The following is a 23,398-nucleotide window of genomic DNA, read 5'->3' as shown; positions in this document are numbered from 1 at the left end:
TTGCGCCCTCCGCCCTTTTTCGAGACGAAAACAAATGAGGACTTGTCAGAATTCCAAAATGAGGACTTCGGGAATCCCGAAAAATGAGCCTGAGAAGGAAACACTTTCTTACTGGGCTTTCTGTCCTCAGGCAATCTATTCCCCTTGGATTCCCCCAGGACCTTCATCAACTGATCCAGGTCCTCGCCAAACAGCAGCTTCCCCTTAAGGGAAGATTATAGAGCTGGACCTTGGACGATAAATCAGCCAACCAGTTACATAACCACAGCAGTCTATGAGCCGCTACCAAGGACACCATGCAGCGAGCCGACATACGCACCAAATCAAACAAAGCATCTGCCATGTCGGCTGTGGCTGCCTCCAGATATGCAGCCTGCAATGGATCACCATCTGCTGCAGACATCAGCGTCGGACCCCTCTGAACCCAACAGAAAGGCCCTTTGCAGTAAACCGGCACAGACAGTTGCCTGAAGACTCAACGCTGAGACCTCAAAACATCCATTTGAGTTGCATCTCCAGGTTATGATCCTGGACATCCTTCAGGGCCGCTGCCCTGGCCACCGGGATCGTCGTCTTCTTGGTTACCGCCAAGACAGTAGAGTCTACTAAAGAGTAGCAAATCACCTGGACCAGATGGTATACATCCTAGGGTTCTGAAGGAAGGAACTAAAAAATGAAATTTCTGATCTATTAGTTAAAATTTGTGGTGGCTAAGATGGCGGCGTGAGCGGCAGCAGTGCAACGCTACTCCGAGTTTTCACTTGATTATTACCTGAAAAATGCCATCAAAAAGGAAAGGACGGGTCCGAGTCTTCCCTCCAGACGGATCCCTACCTGCGGATCAGCGACCAATATCTGCATTTGCTGTTGGGACAGCGACACAAGGGGTAACTCTCCCCATTGCGGCTGGCGGTGAGGGAGCGCAGCAGTCGCCAGGGGATACTACACCGAGTCCCCCAGATCAGCGCCTTCCGTTGGCCCCGACTACCAGCGTTCCTCCCTTGCAGTTCGCAGCCCTCAATGAGGTCATCACCGAAGTGACTGCGACGGGGGGGGGGTCAGAGTGGAGGAGTTCAGCCATGCAGTATTCCCCTTCACGGAGTACCGGCGTCTTTTGCCTTTTCAGGCAATTTCATCGCCTATCTCTCCTATCCATGGTAATGGCATAGCGGAGCTGGCAAGAAGACCCACGATTGAAACGCTGGAAGTATCGAAAGAGCCACAAGCTGGAGAGGGTGATGAATCTTTTCAACCCCCACCCAAGCCAGATGTAATAACATTAGAGGCGTTATGGGATTTGATAGTGAGCTTTGGTAGCTCAACGAGAGCATGCCAGGGAGAATTGGGGAAATTAAACACTAAAGTAAACGCTCAAAATGTTATTGAAACCCAATTTCAAGAATTGAGAACCCAGTTATCCGCAACTCAACAGACTTTGGCACAAACCCAGGCAAATAATTATAAACTTATAAAAGACTTCGGATCGTGTTCCCGAAGACTGGAGTATTTAGAAAAATCAAACCAGACATCTGAACCTGAGGTTTGTCAATTTTCCTAGGATATTAGGTGAAGGAATATATAAGACATTGAAAAATTACTTTCACCAGAATTTGGGTTTTGACCTGGAGAAAACCCCAGCGATAAATAAAGCTTACTTTCTTTCCAATCCTAATAGAGAAGCTCCTTGAGGAGCACAAGCAGAAGGCATTGAAAACCTCACACAATTTCTAGAGGACTCTTCGGACGTGGTCATTTTGAGGTCTACTTTGCTAGTTTCCTATATAATGGAGAGTGAGTTGAATGATACAATGAGGAGATATTTTAAAAATATATCCTCCTTGTTTTATAGTCAAACAATATGTATTTTTCCTGATTTCGCTAGGACGACTCAAGTCCGAAGGCGTGATTTCCTTTCGTTAAGAGCGCAAGTAATTACCTTGAGGTATTCATTTACACTTAGATACCCCTGCAAGTGTATAATTAAAAGTCAAAATGAGTGTTTTATCTTCTTTTTCCCTGAGCAGTTAAAGTCCTTCTTAAATTCCAGGAGTGGAAATGTAGTAACTTCTCCTGGATTACATCAATCCCAGTAATGATTATTTATAAAGTCTATGACACCGTTAAGCTAAATATAATGTAAATTTGAATTTCCTTTATTTCTCCCATAAGTTACTGGCCTCTCCACTTTTATTTTCCTATGAAGAATGATGGTTAATGAATATGATATGATGTATTTGTACATTGCAATGTAATAATTTTTCCTTGTTTTTCATCATTCTATTTACTATTGTAAGATGTTATTTCTTACTATTTGAATTGAAAATAATAAAAATAAAATTAAAAAAAAATTTGTAACCTATCATTAAAATCATCCATTGTACCTGAAGACTGGAGGGTGGCCAATGTAACCCCAATATTTAAAAAAGGCTCCAGGGGCGATCCGGGTAACTATAGACCAGTGAGCCTGACTTCAGTGCCGGGAAAAATAGTGGAAATTATTCTCAAGATCAAAATCGTAGAGCATATAGAAAGACATGATTTAATGGAACACAGTCAACATGGATTTACCCAAGGGAAGTCTTACCTAACAAATCTGCTTCATTTTTTTGAAGGGGTAAATAAATATGTGGATAAAGGTGAACCGGTAGATGTAGTGTATTTGGATTTTCAGAAGGCGTTTGACAAAGTCCCTCATGAGAGGCTTCTACGAAAACTAAAAAGTCATGGGATAGGAGGCGATGTCCTTTTGTGGATTACAAACTGGTTAAAAGTCAGGAAACAGAGAGTAGGATTAAATGGTCAATTTTCTCAGTGGAAAAAAGGGTAAACAGTGGAGTACCTCAGGGATTTGTACTTGGACCGGTGCTTTTATAAAACTACTGTTAAAAAAAAATAACAGCCTACTGGTCTGGACTGATCTGGGTATGTTCAGGAACTGACCATTGAATTTTCACAAGTTACCATTCCTCTAGACAGATAGATCGACTCAGCCCCATATGCTTTTTTTACATGAGTTGAAAAATAATAAAACAGATTAGTAGAGAAGGCATGTCCCAATCTCATGATCAAAACATTGGCAAAATTTCTAAAGGAAGCTTCAACTTACCCTGCACCCCAGGCCATGTAGGGTGTGCATCTGGATATTTACTGGCACTTCTAGAACCTGAAACAGATGCTAGAGAGGCAGGGGAAGGTAGACAGATGAGGTTAATGGATATGAGAGATGTTGAAGCAGACAAAAAAAAAAGAAAGAGAAAACATGCATGATTATTTCAGTCTTCCCAAAACAAAATCCAAGGCATGGGGGCCAGACAAGACAACTTTTCACTTTCCTCGCATCTCTTCCATGTCATCTACTTGCAATGTTCAGAGTGCTACAATTAAAAGCTCTTCAAGCTAATGCTGTTATAAATACAGAACCAAAATGCTATTCCTATCAGTGGCATAGCCATGGGTGGGCAGTTGCCCACCCAACTGGAACCAGAAGAGGAGCGCTGGAACTGTAAGGCCATCACAGGATCCTATCCCTGTGATAGTGAAGAGGACGACCCAGGCCCGGCACGACTGGGTGTGCATTCTGTCCATTTGCACAGCCACATAGCAGCACACACGGGGAGGTGGCGGGTCACCGGCGGGTGTGTGTATGAGAATGGGAGCCTGATTATATGTGTGAGTGTGTATGTGTGAATGTGTCTATGAGAATGGGAGCCTGATTATATGTGTGTGTGTGTGAATGTGTCAATGAGAATGGGAGCCTGATTATATGTGTGAGTGTGTCTATGTGTGTGTGTGTGTGAGAATGAGAATGGGAGCCTGATTATGTGTGTGTGTGACTGTGTGTATGAGAATGGGAGCCTGATTATGTGCGTGTGTGTGTTTGTGAATGTGTGTATGAGAATGGGAGCCTGATTGTGTGTGTGTTTGTGAATGTGTGTATGAGAATGGGAGCCTGATTATGTGTGTGTGTGTGACTGTGTGTATGAGAATGGGAGCCTGATTATGTGTGTGTGTGTGTGTGTGTGTGAATGTGTGTATGAGAATGGGAGCCTGATTATGTGTGTGTGTGTGTGTGAATGTGTGTATGAGAATGGGAGCCTGATTATGTGTGTGTGTGTGTGTGACTGTGTGTATGAGAATGGGAGCCTGATTATGTGCGTGTGTGTGTTTGTGAATGTGTGTATGAGAATGGGAGCCTGATTGTGTGCGTGTGTGTGTTTGTGAATGTGTGTATGAGAATGGGAGCCTGATTGTGTGTGTGTTTGTGAATGTGTGTATGAGAATGGGAGCCTGATTATGTGTGTGTGTGTGACTGTGTGTATGAGAATGGGAGCCTGATTATGTGTGTGTGTGTGTGTGTGTGTGAATGTGTGTATGAGAATGGGAGCCTGATTATGTGTGTGTGTGTGTGTGAATGTGTGTATGAGAATGGGAGCCTGATTATGTGTGTGTGTGTGTGTGAATGTGTGTATGAGAATGGGAGCCTGATTATGTGTGTGTGTGTGTGTGTGAATGTGTGTATGAGAATGGGAGCCTGATTATGTGTGTGTGTGAATGTGTGTATGAGAATGGGAGCCTGATTATGTGTGTGTGTGTGTGAATGTGTGTATGAGAATGGGAGCCTGATTATGTGTGTGTGTGTGTTTGAATGTGTGTATGAGAATGGGAGCCTGATTATGTGTGTGTGTGAATGTGTGTATGAGAATGGGAGTCTGATTATGTGTGTGTGTGAATGTGTGTATGAGAATGGGAGCCTGATTATGTGTGTGTGTGTGTGTGTGAGAATGTGTGTATGAGAATGGGAGCCTGATTATGTGTGTGTGTGTGTGTGTGTGTGTGAATGTGTGTATGAGAATGGGAGCCTGATTATGTGTGTGTGTGTGAATGTGTGTATGAGAATGGGAGCCTGATTATGTGTGTGTGTGTGTGTGAATGTGTGTATGAGAATGGGAGCCTGATTATGTGTGTGTGTGTGTGAATGTGTGTATGAGAATGGGAGCCTGATTATGTGTGTGTGTGTGTGAATGTGTGTATGAGAATGGGAGCCTGATTATGTGTGTGTGTGTGTGTGAATGTGTGTATGAGAATGGGAGCCTGATTGTGTGTGTGTGTGTGTATGAGAATGGGAGCCTGATTATGTGTATGTTTGTGAGAATGGGACCCTGATTATGTGTATGTGTGTGAGAATGGGACCCTGGGGGGTGGTAAGAGAGTCAGAGCTTGTATGTGTGTGTAGAGAATGTGAGCCTATGTGTGGGGGGGGGGGGGGGAGAGCAGTTGAGAGTAAGAGCTCAAGTGTGTGAGGGAGCCTGGGAGAGAAAGTGTGCGTGAGAGTGAGTGAGTGTGCGTGAGAGAGAGAGAGAGAGAGAGAGAGAGAGAAAGGGAAGAAGACAGTACTAGAAGAGAGACACTGAAAAGGAATTAAGAAATGAGCGACAAGGGAAAAATGGGAAAGAGAGACCAGGACCAAGTGATTAGAAAAATCAAAAGATCAGACAACAAAGGTATAAAAAAAAATATTTTGAGATTTCATGCATGATGCATAATTGCTGTTGCAAACTACTTAGAAAGCCATTGTAAGTGCAGTATATGACATTATTTATCAATAAGAATACAACTAGTAGGTTTCAGACCTGCATGCCTAGAGCCCACCCATGTTAACCTTGTGCCCATCCAAAAAAAAAAAAAAAATCAAATCTGGCTATGCCACCGATTCCTATGTGATGCAGGATATGCCCCATAGGGATTATTGAACTTACACATCTACTAGCTAAAGTCCTGCTTTTTTGATGATCTCTCTCAAGATTGCTAGAGGCTCAAAAGGGAAAAATCAATCCCACAAGCCTTTTTATATATCAAAGTTATATTCAGAAAGAAGAGGTTTAAGAACTCAAACTGTACTCTCTAGAAGGTAAAAAGAAAGAGGGTTTGATTTAAGCCAATGGTTTCAAAGCTGGGGTCCGCCTGACCATAACAGGTGGTCCGCAAATAGCTGCACCAGGAAGATGCCCGACAGACCCCATTCCACAGTGGCCATGAAAGAGAAGTTCCAAAGAACTGACAAACTTCATTCTGCTGAATCACAATAGGGTGGAACGCAACAGGAAAAATCTGGAGCTTCTTAAAATGAATGGTGAGAACATTAACCCATTCACTCGGCAAGAGGAACAGGCAAAGGAACCCACTCTCTCTAGTGGAGCGGGGTGGCAGCAGAATGAAGGTAGCAATACAAAACAGTCAGAGCAGTTAAAAGACCTTCAATGCATGGAAGTATCCTCATCCACCTTTTACCTGTCTGAGAGTGTGAGAAACCCAAAGACTGATGTGAGGTAGCACGCCTCTCGCTATACTGAGTATCCTGACGATCATCCTCATTCTCTTCCTCTTCTGAAGAAAGAATGTGAAGCAGAGAATGCAAATTATAAGAAACTGCTTCAAAAACAGATTATAAATAACATTTGGCCAAGATGAACTGACCACCAATAAGAACACCTCACACATAAAAATATTTCACTATTGAAAAATTATTTCATAGAAAATATTTAAAAACCCTAGGATACTCTCACAAATTAAAAAAAAACAAAAAAAAACCCTAGGATACTTATCAGCAGTGTTTAGAAAGACTACTTCTACCTATCCTTTTATAGCACTACTAGCCATATGCAATGCTGGACACAAAATCAATGAGTTACCAACACTAATCCTATATAAAAGCATTGTAAGCCACGAGATCTATATTCAAAAAACCATAACAGATAACTTATACTGCTAATTTTACTGGGATAAACATCCCGATAAAGATTCTCAAATTAAAAGTTAGCTGGATATGCCTACTCTGGTATCTCTGAAACCTAATTGGCTATGTTTGAATATTGTCAGTTAGGTTTCAAAGTTATCTGGGTATGTGTTCCTGGATAACTTTAACCTTAACCAGCTATATTCAAAGTATAGCCATCTAAGTAGCAATGGTACAAACAAACAGCTAGTTGGTTTTCCGGTCTGATCCCCCAACTCCCCCACGCCGGTGAAACAAATGAGGCTCCTGTAGGCCAAGCTCCTACCGCCCCACCCCCCCAATAACTCCCCCAAAATGTGACACAAATGTTGCAAGTCTAATAGTCCCCCCCAAAAAAAGCCTCCTTTCCCTACCCATTGTAAAAAAAAAAAAAAAAAAAAAAAAAAAAAAAAAAAAAATCGCAAAATTAAAACAAGTATATTACCACCAGAAGTCCATGTTCTCCCTCCCCATAAACCCACTCCAAACCCTTCCAACCCCATGAGCACCTGGGTGCAGTAAAGGGCTTGGAGTGGGGGCATTTGGTGGCAATGTGAGTTACATTTCAGTTTAGCAATATCTGGGGGTGGGAAGGGGAGCAGAAAGGAGGCTTGTCAGGCCTTCAAGCCCGCAATATTTGAGCCTTTTTTGGGTGGGGGAGGCTGGGGCTTGTGCTAGCAGGCCCACTAGTTTTTGTTTTTTTATTTTTTTTTAAACTTACTATCAACCAGCTATATTCTTTTGACTATAGCTGGTCAAGGTTAAACTTTAATCATGTTACTGGCTGTATCTACAGGCTTACTCCAAATATTGATGTAAAATCGGATAACATACTCAGCTAACTTGACTGTGCTCCATAATGCCCACAAAAATTTTTCACTTATCTGGATAAATGCTGACATTTGAATATCACTGCCTTTTTTCCAGATAACTCAAGAATTACATGGATCAACTACTATGACCCCATGCACTCAGTTTAGAAAGAGGAAAAAGTTTTCAAGTCTGGCATACCAATATTGTAGCCCTAAAGAAGCTGGCAGTATGTGAGGGAAAATCTAAATTATCACCTTCTTCAGAAGAACTCTTCAGCCTCTCTTCTTTACCGAAAAGCACAGCATCACCTCCTTAAAAAAAAGAAAACAAAAAGTGGATCACTATTGAAAAAAAATAAAAACACACTCTGCTAGGAGTGCAACTGTAATACTGCTGTAAGCATGACTATCTGTTCTTCCACAGTTACTTCAGGATTTGAACCTGTGACCTACTGGCTCCACATCAAGAACTAGGACACAAATCCTGTGTCTTATTAACCAATATGAACCTAACTTCACAATCTCCAAACATTTAGCCTGGTCATCATTCTCTCTAGAATCAGCAATTTATAGCTTCTTTGCCATGCCCATGTGGTCAAGCACTTTTACAGTTCGCTCATGTAGTTTTCATACTGTTCCTATGAATCTCTTGCATTTATTTACATAGCTTGAAATCAATCTACAGCCCGTCCTCATCTTCCCCCATAGAAAGGGCTTCAGCTTCATTTGCTAAGCATTGCTTGAGGAAGGGAGTTTAACTATCCCAAAAACTTGCATCTGAAACCACATTACCCTAATGAAAGCCCCATTTCTCTAACTACATAGCTGATTTTCTTTCAGGAAATATTTTGGTTGAGTTGTTTGATACTACCATGATGTCAAAGGGAGTGAAGTGATATGGGGAGGAGGGAGTGGCATGATGGGTAAGAGTCAAGTTCTATTTTAAATCTACTTTAGTACTTTTGTGGAAGTCCCACAAATAAAAATGGCTGAAATCTTGAAGTTTGTACAGAAATCTCCCCAGAATCTCTAGTATTTTAGCTCATGGTCTGCTGTTAGCCTTAGCAAGATGAATTGCAGAACTGTTTCTTATGTATTCCCATTTCCTTGTTCTGAAAGGGTGGGGAGGGGGGCAGGGCAAGTATTAATCTGAAATAGTCTAGGGATTCAGAGTATTTAATAGTTTTGGTAACATACCTGCGGGTACTTCCTCCATTTCATCTGAGTCCACAGAAGCTGGGAAGAAAAAAAGAATGTAAGACTTGGATTTAGAATCTCTCAATGCCATTCCTCTGCTTCTTCAAGTCTTTCCAGTCACATCAGAACAATCCCCTTCCTAAGCAGGGGTAGTTTAGAAGTCTTCTAACACCAAAGTAGCTGCAGTCACTCATCGAAGAGGCAAGGGCTGCTGCCACCCCATGCCAACAAAGCAAGTTCCCAAGAACAAGAGACCCACACAAGCCATTACAGCTGCTTACATGAGCAATACAGAAGAATTCATGGAAGCAGGCACAAAACACACACACTAATCTCAATCTGCATGTCAACACTGGCTTCCTCTGGGGGCTGCCTCCAGTAACTCCTGCAGATAGCTCATCAGCAGCTGGAATAAATCATTTTTCCATCTTTCTGAAAGCTCCTATGCTAACCCTTTTTCCTTAGTAGCTTCCAGGCCACCTGGGATCTGCACAAAACATCCCTACAAGTTAAGGGCCAGAATGTTTGGGCATCACTTCACTCATCTCAAAGCACTGTCTGGCAACAAGTTCTCCTTTACATCCGTCTGCCTCACAGACAGTCTGAAGTCTGTCACCCTTCAATCTGTTCAGTAAATTATTTTCTAAAATGTTGTTTCTCTCTGGCTTTTCCCCAGTTACAATTCAGAATTACAAATGCACACATTTCAATATAGTCAATGCTAAGATGAAAATGTGCTTTTAATGAAATAAGTAGCAGATTCCTCTGTTAACCCTGCATACACAATCTCCCACTGTGAAACTAAAAGGCATCATTTGATTGTTTTTCCATGCTTTTCTGTACCCTCCCCTCCCCATCTTTGCCCTCCTGAATCTTTTGACATCAATTTCCCTAGAGTGCAATTCCTGATCAGGAACAGGCTTACCTACTCCAGAAGCTGCAGCCTGGAGATACCAGAGTAACAGAAATATTAATTTGTTTAAAACTGCTTATATTCCGCTTATGATAGTACAGCTATACTAAGCTGATTCCACAATCATAAAAGCAAGTTTGCTTACGTAAACGGTGTTTTCCAGAGATAGCAGGATGAATTAGCCATGCTGGAGTAAAGTCATCTGAAGGCACTAGGCGGAGCTGTCTCTCAAAGTTTAGCTTTAGCTCTACTGAGCATGTGTGGTAGTTGCTGCATGATCAATCATTCCAGAAGTCTACTCAGTTCATATCCAAGCAAAGAAAGATATCCAGAGATGTACATAAGAACATAAGAAATTGCCATGCTGGGTCAGACCAAGGGTCCATCAAGCCCAGCATCCTGTTTTCAACAGAGGCCAAACCAGGCCACAAGAACCTGGCAATTATCCAAACACTAAGAAGATCCCATGCTACTGTTGCAATTAATAGCAGTGGCTATTCCCTAAGTAAACTTGATTAATAGCCATTAATGAACTTCTCCAAGAACGTCTCCAAACCTTTTTTGAACCCAGCTACACTAACTGCACTAACCACTTCCTCTGGCAACAAATTCCAGAGCTTTATTGTGTGTTGAGTGAAAAAGAATTTTCTCCGATTAGTCTTAAATGTGTTACTTGCTAACTTCATGGAATGCCCCCTAGTCCTCCTAATATTCGAAAGTGTAAATAACAGAGTCACATCTACTCATTCAAGACCTCTCATGATTTTAAAGACCTCTATCATATCCCCCCTCAGCCGTCTCTTCTCCAAGCTATACAGCCCTAACCTCTTCAGCCTTTCCTCATAGGGGAGCTGTTCCATCCCCTTTATCATTTTGGTTGCCCTTCTCCATCGCAACTATATCTTTTTGAGATGCGGCGACCAGAATTGTACACAGTATTCAAGGTGTGGTCTCACCATAGAGCGATATAGAGGCATTATGACATTTTCCGTTTTATTAACCATTCCCTTCCTAATAATTCCTAACATTCTGTTTGCTTTTTTGACTGCTGCAACACACTGAGCCGATGATTTTAAAGTATTATCCACTATGATGCCTAGATCTTTTCCCTGGGTGGTAGCTCCTAATATGGAACCTAACATCGTGTAACTACAGCAAGGGTTATTTTTCCCTATATGCAACACCTTGCACTTGTCCACATTAAATTTCATCTGCCATTTGGATGCCCAATCATCCAGTCTTGCAAGGTCCTCCTGTAATGTATCACAGTCTGCTTGTGATTTAACTACTCTGAATAATTTTGTATCATCCGCAAATTTGATAACGTCACACGTCGTATTCCTTTCCAGATCATTTATATACATATTGAAAAGCACCGGTCCAAGTACAGATCCCTGAGGTACTCCACTGTTTACCCTTTTCCACTGAGAAAATTGACCATTTAGCCCTACTCTCTGTTTCCTGTCTTTTAACCAGTTTGTAATCCACGAAAGGATATCGCCTCCTATCCCATGACTTTTTAGTTTTCGTAGAATCCTCTCATGAGTGACTTTGTCAAACGCCTTCTGAAAATCCAAATACACTACATCTACTGGTTCACCTTTATCCATATGTTTATTAACCCCTTCAAAAAAATGAAGCAGATTTGTTAGGCAAGAGACTTCCCTTGGGTAAATCCATGTTGACTGTGTTCCATTAAATCATGTCTTTCTATATGCTCTACGATTTTGATCTTGAGAATAGTTTCCACTATTTTTCCCAGCACTGAAGTTAGGCTCACTGGTCTATAGTTACCCGGATCGCCCCTGGAGCCTTTTTTAAATATTGGGGTTACATTGGCCACCCTCCAGTCTTCAGGTACAAAGGATGATTTTAATGATAGGTTACAAATTTTACAAATGCTGTCCAGGAAGAAGGGCGGGAACGCATGGCTAATTTATCCTGCTATCTACAGAAAACACTTGCTTTTTTCTGTCGATAAGCAGGCTGAAATAGCCATACTGAATGGGGAGTCCCAAGCTAAGTGTTGCCATTAATGAAGAGTTGATTACATCTAGATAAACTTCTCTGTTTTTCCTTTTTTTTGGCAACCCAGAGTCTTCTATGGACAGCAGTTATCTGGACAAGAAGTAATGCAATACTGCTTGCCTCACTGAGTTATCTGCATTTGCTAACTCATCAAGGCAGTAGTGTGATGTGAAGGTGGAATAGATGACCAGATAGTTGCTTTGTAGATTTCATTTATGGGCATGTGCCACAAGTGTGCTATGGAAGATGCTGGACCTGATGCATCTATAGGATGTGCTAGAGTTAAGAGGTGATCATGCAATCTGAATTTGTAATAAGCTATCATTCTTTTGCAGTCCAAGGTATGTAGTTGTCAATCCCGTGCCTGATAATGCGGTTTTGGAAAGAAAATGTGGAGTGTGATAGATTGATTTAAGTAAAACACTGATATCACTTTTGGTAAGAACTTTGGATGGGTCGGAGGACTACTTTGTCATGGAAAAAACCATAGGTATGATGGGAAGTGCACTAATGCTTGCAATTCACTCACTCTTCGTGCAGATGTAACAGCTATCAAGAAAATCACTTTCCATGTCAGGTATTTCAGTTTGGCTTTTTCAGGGGCTTGACTGGAGATTCCATTAAAGCTCTCACTACTATATTTGTGTCCCAGGGCACCGGAGGTTTTTGAATGGGGGGGATGCAAATGAAGGCACCTCTTCATGAAACAGGAGAGAAGCAAATGTACAGAGATGGGATATCCATTCTCTTGCTGATATGCCACTACCGTGCTTAGATGCACTCGAATGGATGAGGTTGTGAGGCCCGTTTTGGATAGGTGATGTAAATATTCCAGTAACTGATGTGGTTAACAGGTAACTGAACTGATGGAACGACCTTGTACCATGCTGAATACCGTTTCCATTTAAAGGTGTAGTTAAGCCGTGTAGATGGTTTTCTTACCAACACTAGATTGTCTTCAATGTCATTAGGTAAATGTAAATGAGCTAGTATTGAGCATTCAACATCCATGCCATGAGATTGAGCAAAGGTTGTAAAGGGTAAAGTAGTAAGCTTTCTTCCTGGGCTGTTTCCCAGATTCTGCAGGAGGCTTACTGAAAGTTTTACAAGATATACATACCAAGGTTGTCTCAGCCAGGCTGGGGCTACTAAGATCATTCTGGCATAGTCTCGCATGCATTTCTCCATTCTCTTGGCTATTAATGGAATCAGAGGAAAGGCTTAGAGTAGACCCTGTGACCATGAGATCAGGAAAGCGTCCGGCACCTATCGGTATGGAGCAAAAATGGGTCACTTTTTTGTTCCCTTCTGTGGTGACCAGATCTATAGAGGTATTTATTTTATTATTTTAATTCAATTTCATGCTGATTTTTATGTACGTATTTTGAATTGTACCACCGCTTGGATATCATGTTTAACAAGCGGGATATTAAGAATAATAAATGAAATGACATTCCAGGAATGGCACAGGAGATCAGCCACCTCCTGCTATAGGGCCCACTCGTGTGGACGGAACACTCTGATGAGTCTGTCCGCCTCTGTGTTCGCAATTCCCAGGAAACAAACTGCCCACAGAGCCACTAAGTTGATATTTGCCCAATTCCAAATCTTTAGTGTTTCTTGGCAAAGAGTTCAAGAGCCAGGTCCCGCTTGCTTGTTTATGTAATACATTGCTACTTGATTGTTTGTATGAATGATTATGTTCTTTTTGTGAACCATATGTTGAAAAACTTCCAATGCGTGTCATCTTGCTCTTAGTTCTAGCTCATTTATTTGGTAGAAGGTTTCTTGGGGAGGCCACATCCTCTATGTCTTGAATTGAAGATGAGCTCCCTAGCCTCAAATGGAGGCAGCCGTGGTAAGTATAATCTGATGCAGTTCTGGCTGAAGTGGGGCTCCTATCTGCAACACTCCTGAACGGAGCCACCATTCGATATCCATTTTTATGAAAATTGGTAATGAGAATTTTGAAAGAAATGGGTTGTAGGAATTGATTCCACTGTGTTCGTAACCCCCACTGCAGACATTGTATATTCAGATGGGTTAAGGGAAGCCCTAATAGGAGCCCTAGTAGTATTAGGATGTGTCAAGCTGATGCGGTGGTCTGTTGATGTAAATTGTTTGCTAACAGATGAAAATTTAGTGCTCTGTCTTCCGGAAGGAAAGCCCTGGACCGAAGTGAGTCAATCCACGCTCCTATAAATTGTATTGACTGGGTGGGTTGTAGATTTGACTTCTTTTAATTTATTATATAACCCAGCGTTTCCAGGCAGATAATGGTTGAATCTGTGTGTGAGCGTAGACATCTTTTAAGGTGGATATTATCAGCCAGTTGTCTAGGTAAAGAAAAATCCTTATTCTGGGACAATGTAGATGGGCTACTGCCAAAGCTAAGCATTCTGTGAAAAAACTCTCCTGGCTAGTGACAGGCCAAACAGGAGTCATTATCTTTCTGACAGTGTTTCTTCTTTAACTTGAAGCAGAGGTAAAGCCAAGAGGATGGGTGCATAGGGATAAAGAGTATATGCATCCTTGAGGTCCAGGGAGCATATCCAGTCCCTAGAAATGTCATTTGAATTTCTCTTGGAGAAGGTGTTTGTTGAGAGATCCGAGTCCATGATAGGGTGCAGACCCCTGGATTTCTTGAGAATGAGGAAATATTTGGAATAGCTACCCTGGTTGTACTGAGAGTGGGCTAGTTCTGGTATGGCGTTCTGCTTCAGAAGAGGCTGTACTTCTAGATCTAGAATGGTCATTTGAGATTGGTTGAGTAGGAGTACAGCCAGGTAAAATGTCTGAGGCTGGCTTTTGAAATTTAGGTAGTAACTATCACCAGTACCCACTGATATGTGGTTAATTATGGACCAGTAGTTCGCTAAGTATTGAATTCTGTTCCTAACTGATATTATCTGCTGTGGTGGTGGTAATTTTACAAATTGTTGTGATTTTGCTGCCAGTTGTGGCAGTGGCTTTTGTTGACATCAATCTCTCCGACATCCTCAGGAGTGGGATGGTGGCTGTTGAGGATGTAGCGATTGGTATGGAACCTGCCGGTAATTCTGATACGGCCTATGTGTTTGTTTTGGGAAGAAGGCTAGTTTATATTGAGGGTAGAAATGCCTTGTCGTGTTTGGCTGGTCTCCAATAGTAGACAGGGACTGGACAGCAACATTTTGCTCCTTTATTTGTGTAACCATCTCTTTTAGCTTTTTGCCAAAGAGGATGTCGCCTAGACAAGGAAGGTCTGCCAATTTTTCATGGACATCTTTCCTTATGCTGCTTGCCTGTAGCCACGCCATGCATCTGGCTGCTATGGAGGCTGCTGATTTTCTCGCCGCTGTGTTGAAGCCCTTGTACATAGCCCTTAGGAGATGCTGCAGACTTTCCTTTATGTCATAAAGTTGAGGTGAGACTGATTGGCCTTCTTTAGCGATTGCAAGCACTCATACAAATATTGCACCTTATAAGACTGGTGCTGTTGGATACGTGATATCAGCATTGAACTATGAAAAACTTTCTTGTCGAAGTCATTCAATAGTTTGGAATCCTTCCCTGGGGGCGAGTTGAAGGGGAACCTTGATTTTTTAGCCCTCTTTATTGCAGATTCAATGACCATGGAGTTATGTGGTAATTGTACAATGTTGTACCCTGGTGATTTTTGAAAATAAAATTTTAGATCTACGTTGCAGGTTACTGTTCTCCCAGAATAGGGGGATTTGCACGATTTCATTAGTGTCTTCTCAAGTAATATATGAAATGGGAGAGCAGTGGGCTCTGCCAGGATTTTTAAGATTTCCATTACTTCCAACCAGGGATCTGGGTCTTTATCTTTACCTTAAAACAAGCTCCCATTTTCTCTATAAACCAAGAATGTGTCAAAATCCTCTGCAAGGGAGAAATGGTCTGGATGATCTTCTGGCAGGCATGTTGAGCTTCCCGGGGACTCCCCAGGAAAATATAATATAGGTTCTCCAATCTTGGAGAAGGTGCCAGTGATGGCTCCCTAGAAGGAACAAAAGGTGGTGAGTTCCTCCCAGTTGTCTTCTGATGATCTGTTTATAGGAAGTAGGTGCTCCAGGCATTACTGCTTCCGTCGATTCTGGTCGAATAGGTTACACCAGAGGAAAACTTAGAGGTTGGACTTGTAGGAACAACGATGAAAAGAAATTCCTCACAATGTCAGTTATCTGTTGTACTGTCTATTGCAACCTGAAGCCAGGGGATTGAGGGGCATCCTCCTCGAGAAATAGGATCTGCTCCTGTTCTATGGTGGTCAAGGGGGCCTCTCGGCAAAACAGATTGAACAAGCTGTGATGTTTGGAGCCATAGACCCTGATGCCATAGGCTGAAAGCCAGAAATGAGCTTATCCCCCCCGGAAACATAAGACTCCGTCTCATAAAAGGAATAGATTCAATGTGGTAATCTTGGTGGCAATAGTGCTGCAATTAGTATATCATGAGCTGGCGTGGGCCCCAGGGGAAGAACTGGAACCTGCCACACCTCTCTATTATGGATATCTGTCCTGGGAGATGTGAGAACCGAGTACACCTGTTGCCCACTTCCCTTTGACAATACTGAGGGCTATTGGGATGGCTCCTTGTGGAGAGGTTCCTCCTGATGTGGAGGTCTTTTTGCACAGAATTGCGAGGGTGCAAAGTTTTTGCTGTAGGAATGAAGGCATTGACCCTTCTTTGGCCTGTTTTTTTCTTTTTTGGGCTACTGGTCTGTCTCCCACCCGAGGTGTGCAAACTTCTCTTGTAAGCCTTCTGTGTCAGGTGAATCACTGGCCCTGAGATGTGCACTGTCTTTGGCACATGGTACGTTGTGTGGGATGATGCGCTGTTTTTTGTTTTTTTTTTGGAGATCTTTGCATCGTGCAGCAAACAGGCACGTCGTCCGCCATATGGGGAGGTGCATAGAGCACGGTAAGGTGTTTTTGTGCAGTGAGCCAGTCGTGATGAGTCATGCTTCAACTCTTTCAGCACTCCCGATTTCTGCTTTTTTGGCACAACACTATGGCACTTTCCTCATACCAGGCACTTTCTGACAGCACACTCAGCACATGCAAGACTCCTGCGGAGACTGGTTGGCAGTCCTGAGCCTGCCTCGACTGACCCACGGATGACCCTGCCGATCTGCTGTGGTCTCCCTACCTCACCAGAAGAGGATGAAGCCGAGGCTGAGGAGTATCCCGAAGTCAGTGTGCCATCTGCTCGAAGGCAAGCAATTTTTTCTGCCCTAGGAGACAACCTGCCACAATTGGCCTAGTCATGGTTTGGACTTAGGCATAGATAGCAGTAGTTATGGCCATCTGTAATAGACATTATATGGCCACATGAACAATATTTAAACACAGAAGTTTTCCTTTGGGCCACATTTAGCACTGAAAAGTGCTGTTTTGGGATTCACTGAAGCGAATGTTAAAGAAATTCTGAGGAGAGGAATCACGAGACAGGATTCCACCGTCCATTGTTGGATTCCAGACTTACCCAGCTGCGGGCACCTGTGATTATTATCTTGCAGGTAAGATTGAGATCCGCGCCGTTTGATGACGCTGAGGAGGCGGGGCTACCCCCTTTAACTTCGGCGTCGCTGCGGCACACCGCAGCCTCTGGCGCGTTGCCTAAGCCGCTTGGTCCGGCTTAGTTCAGAGTAGTCTGGACGGCACTCTATATTCCCTACTATTCCTTGATGGGGAGGAAAAGGAAGGCAAAGATTCTCACTTCCTCACCTGTCTCAAGTCAACAAAGAAGAGGCCCGATGGACCAGCATGTTTTTAGACAGATGGAAACGCCAGTAATGGACAGTTTAGGAGGAACTTCCCAAGCCTCCTTAAGTCCAGGCGACGGACCGATGTCTCCACCTCAGCCATCCAGTTCCCCATCAACTGTACAGGCTAAAAATGTGGTAGGACTTGACCAAAGGGATATAGGCCCTAATATACAGGCCAAAATACCCGGAGGGGTAAATGTAATACCTTTAGAAAATCAATTCTTAGGCCTACCTCAAATTTCTATTGAAAGTAATAGTGATACTGGAGTAACTCCAGAAAATATTCTTTATTAGATTTATGGCGTATGATATCAAAGCTTGATAAAAATATAACCATGATGAATAGTACTCTGTCATCTGTGATAAATGAGAATAGAATAGCCTTAATAAAACAAAAGAAAAAGATTGAAGATTGTGAAAAGAATATTTCAGGCTTGAATACTAAGGTGCAATTAATGGTTAACTCTGAAAGTGTGTTCATGAGGGATAGTTTAATCATGCATAGGGAAATTGAATCTACTGAAAATTTATTGAGAGTTAAAAATTTGAGAATACTTAATTTCCCTATAACAAGGTTGCTGTCCCCCATGGAGATGTTTAAAAAATTCTTAAAGGAGATACTATGTTATGAGGAGAAAGACATCCCTAGGTTGTCTAAGATTTATTATTTTACAAAAAAGGCTTCATCCAACTCTGCACAGAGTAGGGATGCAACCTTGGGAGTAACAACATTTTTGGAAGAGTCATTGGATATAATTGAAAACAGGGCAACTCTATTTGTTTCTTTTATAGCAGAGTTAGACAAGGATGTTCTATTCAAAAAGTATTTCTTGAACAGAAATGTTTCCTTCTGCGGACAGAAAATCCAAATATTCCCAGATGTAGCCCGCGCCACCCAGGCTAGAAGGAAATATTTTCGTTCCTTAAAGCCTAGAGTGGTGGCGTTGGGTGCTACGTTTTTCTTAAAATTTCCTTGTACTTGTTTTATTAACTATCAAGGGAAAAAGTTTGGATTTAATGACCCGACACATTTGGAAACATTTCTAAGTGATAAGAATCAAGCAGTGATTTTGGAGACAGACGTTCAAATAAATTAAATACTCCACTATCCTCCCTATGAGCAAATTATGAGTATATATAAACATTGTTTGTTTATTTTTCTAAGTTGTTATTTTAATGTCTCCCCCAATTATGGTTATGCCAAATAAGGAAATATTATGTATAAGAATTGTTTGATTTTTAGGGATATTTGGTCTTGAGATTTATGTTTTTTCATGATTGTATTAATGAAGAAAAATTTAATAAAGTATAAATTAAAAAAAAAAAAAGAAGTGTGGAAAAATAAAAGAACTGAGGAGACTTCTGGAATTACTGATCATGTGGGACCTGGCACGCATGCCCAGTAGAGCTAAAGCTCTAAAGCTTTGAGAGGCAGCTCTGCCTAGTGCCGCCAGATGATGTCACCCCTTTCAGCATTATTAATTCAGCATGCTTATCGACGGAAAAATAATGAATGTGTGCCTAAAATTCAGCATAGTCCCCTTAGCCTGTCTTTTTCTGTAATTTCAAACCTGGTTTCAATGTAACTGATCTGAATGGGTTAATGGTGCTTTTTTTTTTTTTTTGGAAAGGTCTGTTCTTCAGCCCCCACATTCCTTTACTGAACACTGTATAAACCGATGTTGAAATGCTTAAATAAGCAGTGTAATACTTTACAGCACAGATTATCTGGTGTGTTTTGGCATCCCATAGTAATCTGCTATCCATTTTTCAGAGAAGCTGTACTTTCCAATTTAATGTTAATCTCCTTCACCTTTTTGGAAGTCTAATGCAGCTGTGCTCTCCATATTAACGGTTTCAGAGATCTCTTCATGAGGTGTGCTGGAACCTGCTAAGAGAAAGAAAATGTTAGTAGTACTGTATCAGAACATATGTTAGTCCCATGTTTTACTGAATCTCAATTACACATACATATATACATATACACATATATATAATATTTAACTTGTGTTGGTCAGTCTGTGGCCACCAGCACCAGGTAGTGCCTAGAACAATGGAAGATGCACCATGCAGAGACAATATGCTTTGTCTACAAAGCCCTGTCATGTGCATACAAACACACACACAGGCAATTACTGACCAGTAAATGTTCGCTAATAAGCTCTGTCTGTGAAGCTATGAATCTCTTGCACCAACACACAGACATAAGCAGGCATAGATGCACACACACACACAGCGCCCCCATCCACCCCCCACCTTTCTCCACAGGCTATTATTGACCAGACAACCCAAGCAGTGCTGGGTAATATTTGCTAATATTCTCTATTTGTGTGGATAACATGATCATCCTCCCAGTCCCCTCGGCCTGTAACCTAGGAGTCATCTTCGACGCCTCTCTCCCCTTCTCTATGCATATCCAAAATTCTGCTAAGACGTGCCATTTTTCTCTGTTTAATATTTCTAAAATCCATCCCTTCCTTTCTGAACACACTATCAGAACTCTTATCCACTCTCTCATCTTCTTCCACTTAGACTATTGCAATCTGTTCCTCACAGGTCTCCCGGCAAGCCAGCTCTCTACACCACAATCTATTCTAAATACAGCTGCGTGACTTATTTTTCACCATAGTCGCTACACTCATATAACCGCTCTTCTGAAGTCACTACATTGGCTCCCTATCAGCTCTTACATACAGTTCAAGCTCCTCCTGTCTCACCCTCAAGTGCCTTCACTCTACTGCACCTTACTACCTCTCCTCTCTTCACACCCCTCCTCGTGCACTCCACTCAGACAAATCACTTCTATCTGTGCCCTTTTCTTCTACTACCAATTCCAGATTCCATGCGTTCCACCTGTGTGCTTGGAATAGTGTTCCTGAACTGGAGTATCATCCTCCCTCTCATGCTGTGTTTAAATCCCATCTAAAAGACCTACCTTTTTTTAGGCTGCTTTTAAATCTTAATCCTGATTGTCTGCCTTTAGCCTCATTAAATAACTTTCTTTTTTAACCATTGTCTTACTTTATGAAATGCCCCAAGTCTCTTGTCCTGTATGTTTGTCTTATTAGATCGTAAGATCTATTGAGAAGGGACTGTCTTTTTCATGTGCTTGTACAGTGCTGTGAATGTCCTATACATGTAGCATTATACAAATGTTAAGTAGTAGAAGTAGTAATATGCTTTTCTGTGAAGCCTCACGCTCCCACACAGGGGCAGGCAGACAGACCCACACAAGCATGCACAGGCTTGCATACGCATACACACAGGCAGGCACAGAGGCACAGGCTCCATACCCACAGGCGCACACACATTCATTGTGTTAGTTCATTCTGGCCAGGTGGACAGTAATACACCCCATTACTATTTTATTCCCTTTCTCACCTGGAATTTCTATCCATAAAGATTCAATATTGCATTTTGTTTCCTGTAGAACTTTTATCCCGTTTGACTCAATGCTCTCTTTAACCCTTCCACCAATTTGATCCATCCTATCACTTCAATATAATTTGTACCCTGGTTTTCACAGTGTCCCACTGGTTATCCACCAGGTCCCAGACACCAATTATATCTACCTCTTCCATCCACTGTTATACACTAACTCTCCCATTTTATTTTTTAGACTCGTGGCATTTGTATATAGACATTTCAAAGTATATTTCGTGTTTGTATTAACAACCTGCTCATCAGTTGAAAGGGGTAATTTGGAATATCTGCACTTTACTTAAAGGCACCTGATCCACTTTGGCATTTATTACAACCTCTCTACTGAGATGCCTTATTTTCCCTGTTTTCTTAGTATCCTTCAAAGATACATCATTCTGAACCATTCGCTTCTAAGCAACTATCGGCTTTCCCCCCATCACCTAGTTTAAAAGCTGTGCTATCTCCTTTTTAAAGATTAGTGCTTTCCATGTTTGATTCTCCAGCCATCACCCCCAATTTAGAAATGATTTCCAAATTTCAGATACGTTAAGATACTTTAGAAAATAAGTGCAAGGTAGAATTAAATACATTAAATTGCTTAAAAGAAATAAAATAGTTTCTTACAAACAGTAAAAGACCTTAATTAGAAACCACGTAAGCACAGCTAAAAGCCATGTTTTAAGATTGGCTTTGAATTTTTTTAATATCTGCTTTTAATCTTATTTCTGCTGGCAGCGTGTTCCAAAGTTTGGGGCCTGCTATCGATACTGCTCACTCATGCACCTGACTCAAGTGCGCTGACTTCACTGTGGGAATTGTCAATAGGCCCTTGTTTGCCGATCTGAGGTTCCTTTGCGGAGCATGTAATCGAATGGCGGTATTTAACCATTCGGTTTGTTCACCGTAAATTATTTTATGTATGATGCAGGCTGTTTTATATTGAGAACGATGAATAATTGGCAACCAATGTAATGAAATTAAAATCGGCGTGATATGATCACACTTTTTGCTTCCTGTCAAAATTCTAGCAGCTGTGTTTTGTAATACTTGTAATGGTCGGATAGTGGAGAGTGGGAGTCCCAGTAACAGCACATTACAGTAGTCAATGTTGGAAAAAAATCAGCGATTACAATATTGTTCTAAAGTAATTTATTTCTAGCAATGGTTTTAATCTTCGTAAAATAAGTTTATGGTAGCCTTCTCTCAATTTGGTGGATATATATTTTTTAAAGCTAAGGTCTGTCTCTAAGATTATACCCAGGTCTTGCACAAAGACTGTTGGTTTTATCTTTGTAGTGTTTTCAAAAATTAGAGGAGGAATCTCTTCATTTTTAAATTTTCTCTCTAGTAATATTACTTTGTTTTTTTCCATGTTTAATGCTAATTTTATATGTGATAGTAATTGCTTTAGTGCCTTTAAAAATATAGCAAGTATATTGAGAGGTTTTTTTTGACTGTCTTAAATTGGAACAAGAAATTGGATGTCATCTGGTATATGTAAAAATTCAGTCCTAGGCCTGCAAGCAGATGGCATACTGGCAAGAGATATAATTAAACAAGGTGGCTGATAGGGCAGATTCTTGTGGGACACCTTTTTCTATGGAAATCCTGTTGGAGGTCTCATTTTTGATTTTTACTTGGAAAGATCGATTACTAAGAAAGGACAAAAACCATTTAAGAATGGTGCCTCCAATTCCTATTTCAGTCAATCAGGTATATAAAAATACCATGATTCACTGTATCGAATGCCGCGGATAGAACTAAGAGAACTAAGAAATAACTTTATCCGCTATCGAAGCCTCTTAACACGGTGTCTATCAGTGCGATCAATAAAGTTTTGGTGTTAAAATGCTTTCTAAAGCCAAACTGATTTGGGAAGAGGATATTATTAGAATCAAGGTAGTTGGAAAGTTGTTTCTGGATCACCTTTTCTTTTAATTTTGCAATCAGCGGTAGGTTAGAAATGGGCCTGTAGTTGTTTAAAAGTGCATGATCGAGGTCTGTTTTTTTTAGAATTGGTTTTATTGTTGCATTTAAGCACATCAGATATCTGCCCTTCAGTTAAGGATAGATTAACTGTTGAAGTGAGAGTTGGATCAATAACATTGGCAATAGTCTTGGCAATCCTAGAGATTGTTTGTATTTATCCTCCACCTTTTTGAATTCCAGTACCATTTTTTCTCCACTGGGGAGGGCATTTCAGCTTTTCTGTGAAAAAATAATTTTTTGACATTGGTCCTGAGTCTACACCCTTGGAGCTTATTCTGCCCCCTAGGTCTAAAACATTCTATTGAAAAAGATTTGCCTCTTGTGCATTACTAATGTCTTTCAAGTATTTAAGTTTGTATCACATCCCCTGTCATTCCTCTCCTTTACAGTATACATTGATAGATCCTCAAATCTCATCTCATATGGCTCAGATGCAGACCCTACACTATTTTGGCTGCCTTTCTATGCACTGCCTTTAGCCTATTCTTTTT

At 41.4% G+C, this 23,398-nt stretch overlaps 1 protein-coding gene across 2 annotated transcripts in view; it reads right to left on the bottom strand.

Annotated features, from left to right (window-relative positions):
- The window catches only part of TOR1AIP1 (torsin 1A interacting protein 1), a 90,740-nt gene that overhangs the window by 38,401 nt on the left and 28,941 nt on the right, over positions 1–23,398 (bottom strand). Inside the window, exons 4-8 of one of the 2 annotated variants that reach the window (XM_029618904.1) lie at positions 19,309–19,386; positions 8,782–8,820; positions 7,840–7,896; positions 6,289–6,384; positions 3,107–3,175 (exon numbers count right to left, since the gene is read on the bottom strand). In XM_029618904.1, coding sequence (XP_029474764.1) covers positions 3,107–3,175; positions 6,289–6,384; positions 7,840–7,896; positions 8,782–8,820; positions 19,309–19,386 — 339 coding nt within the window. The remainder of the gene's footprint in view (positions 1–3,106; positions 3,176–6,288; positions 6,385–7,839; positions 7,897–8,781; positions 8,821–19,308; positions 19,387–23,398) is intronic. The other variant, XM_029618905.1, reaches the window with a different exon arrangement.

The sequence above is a fragment of the Rhinatrema bivittatum genome, chromosome 10, assembly GCF_901001135.1.
Source record: "Rhinatrema bivittatum chromosome 10, aRhiBiv1.1, whole genome shotgun sequence".
Classification (NCBI taxonomy): Eukaryota; Metazoa; Chordata; class Amphibia; order Gymnophiona; family Rhinatrematidae; genus Rhinatrema; species Rhinatrema bivittatum.
The sequence above is the reverse complement of the archived record's forward strand: the minus strand, read 5'-3'. Positions and strand labels throughout refer to the sequence as shown.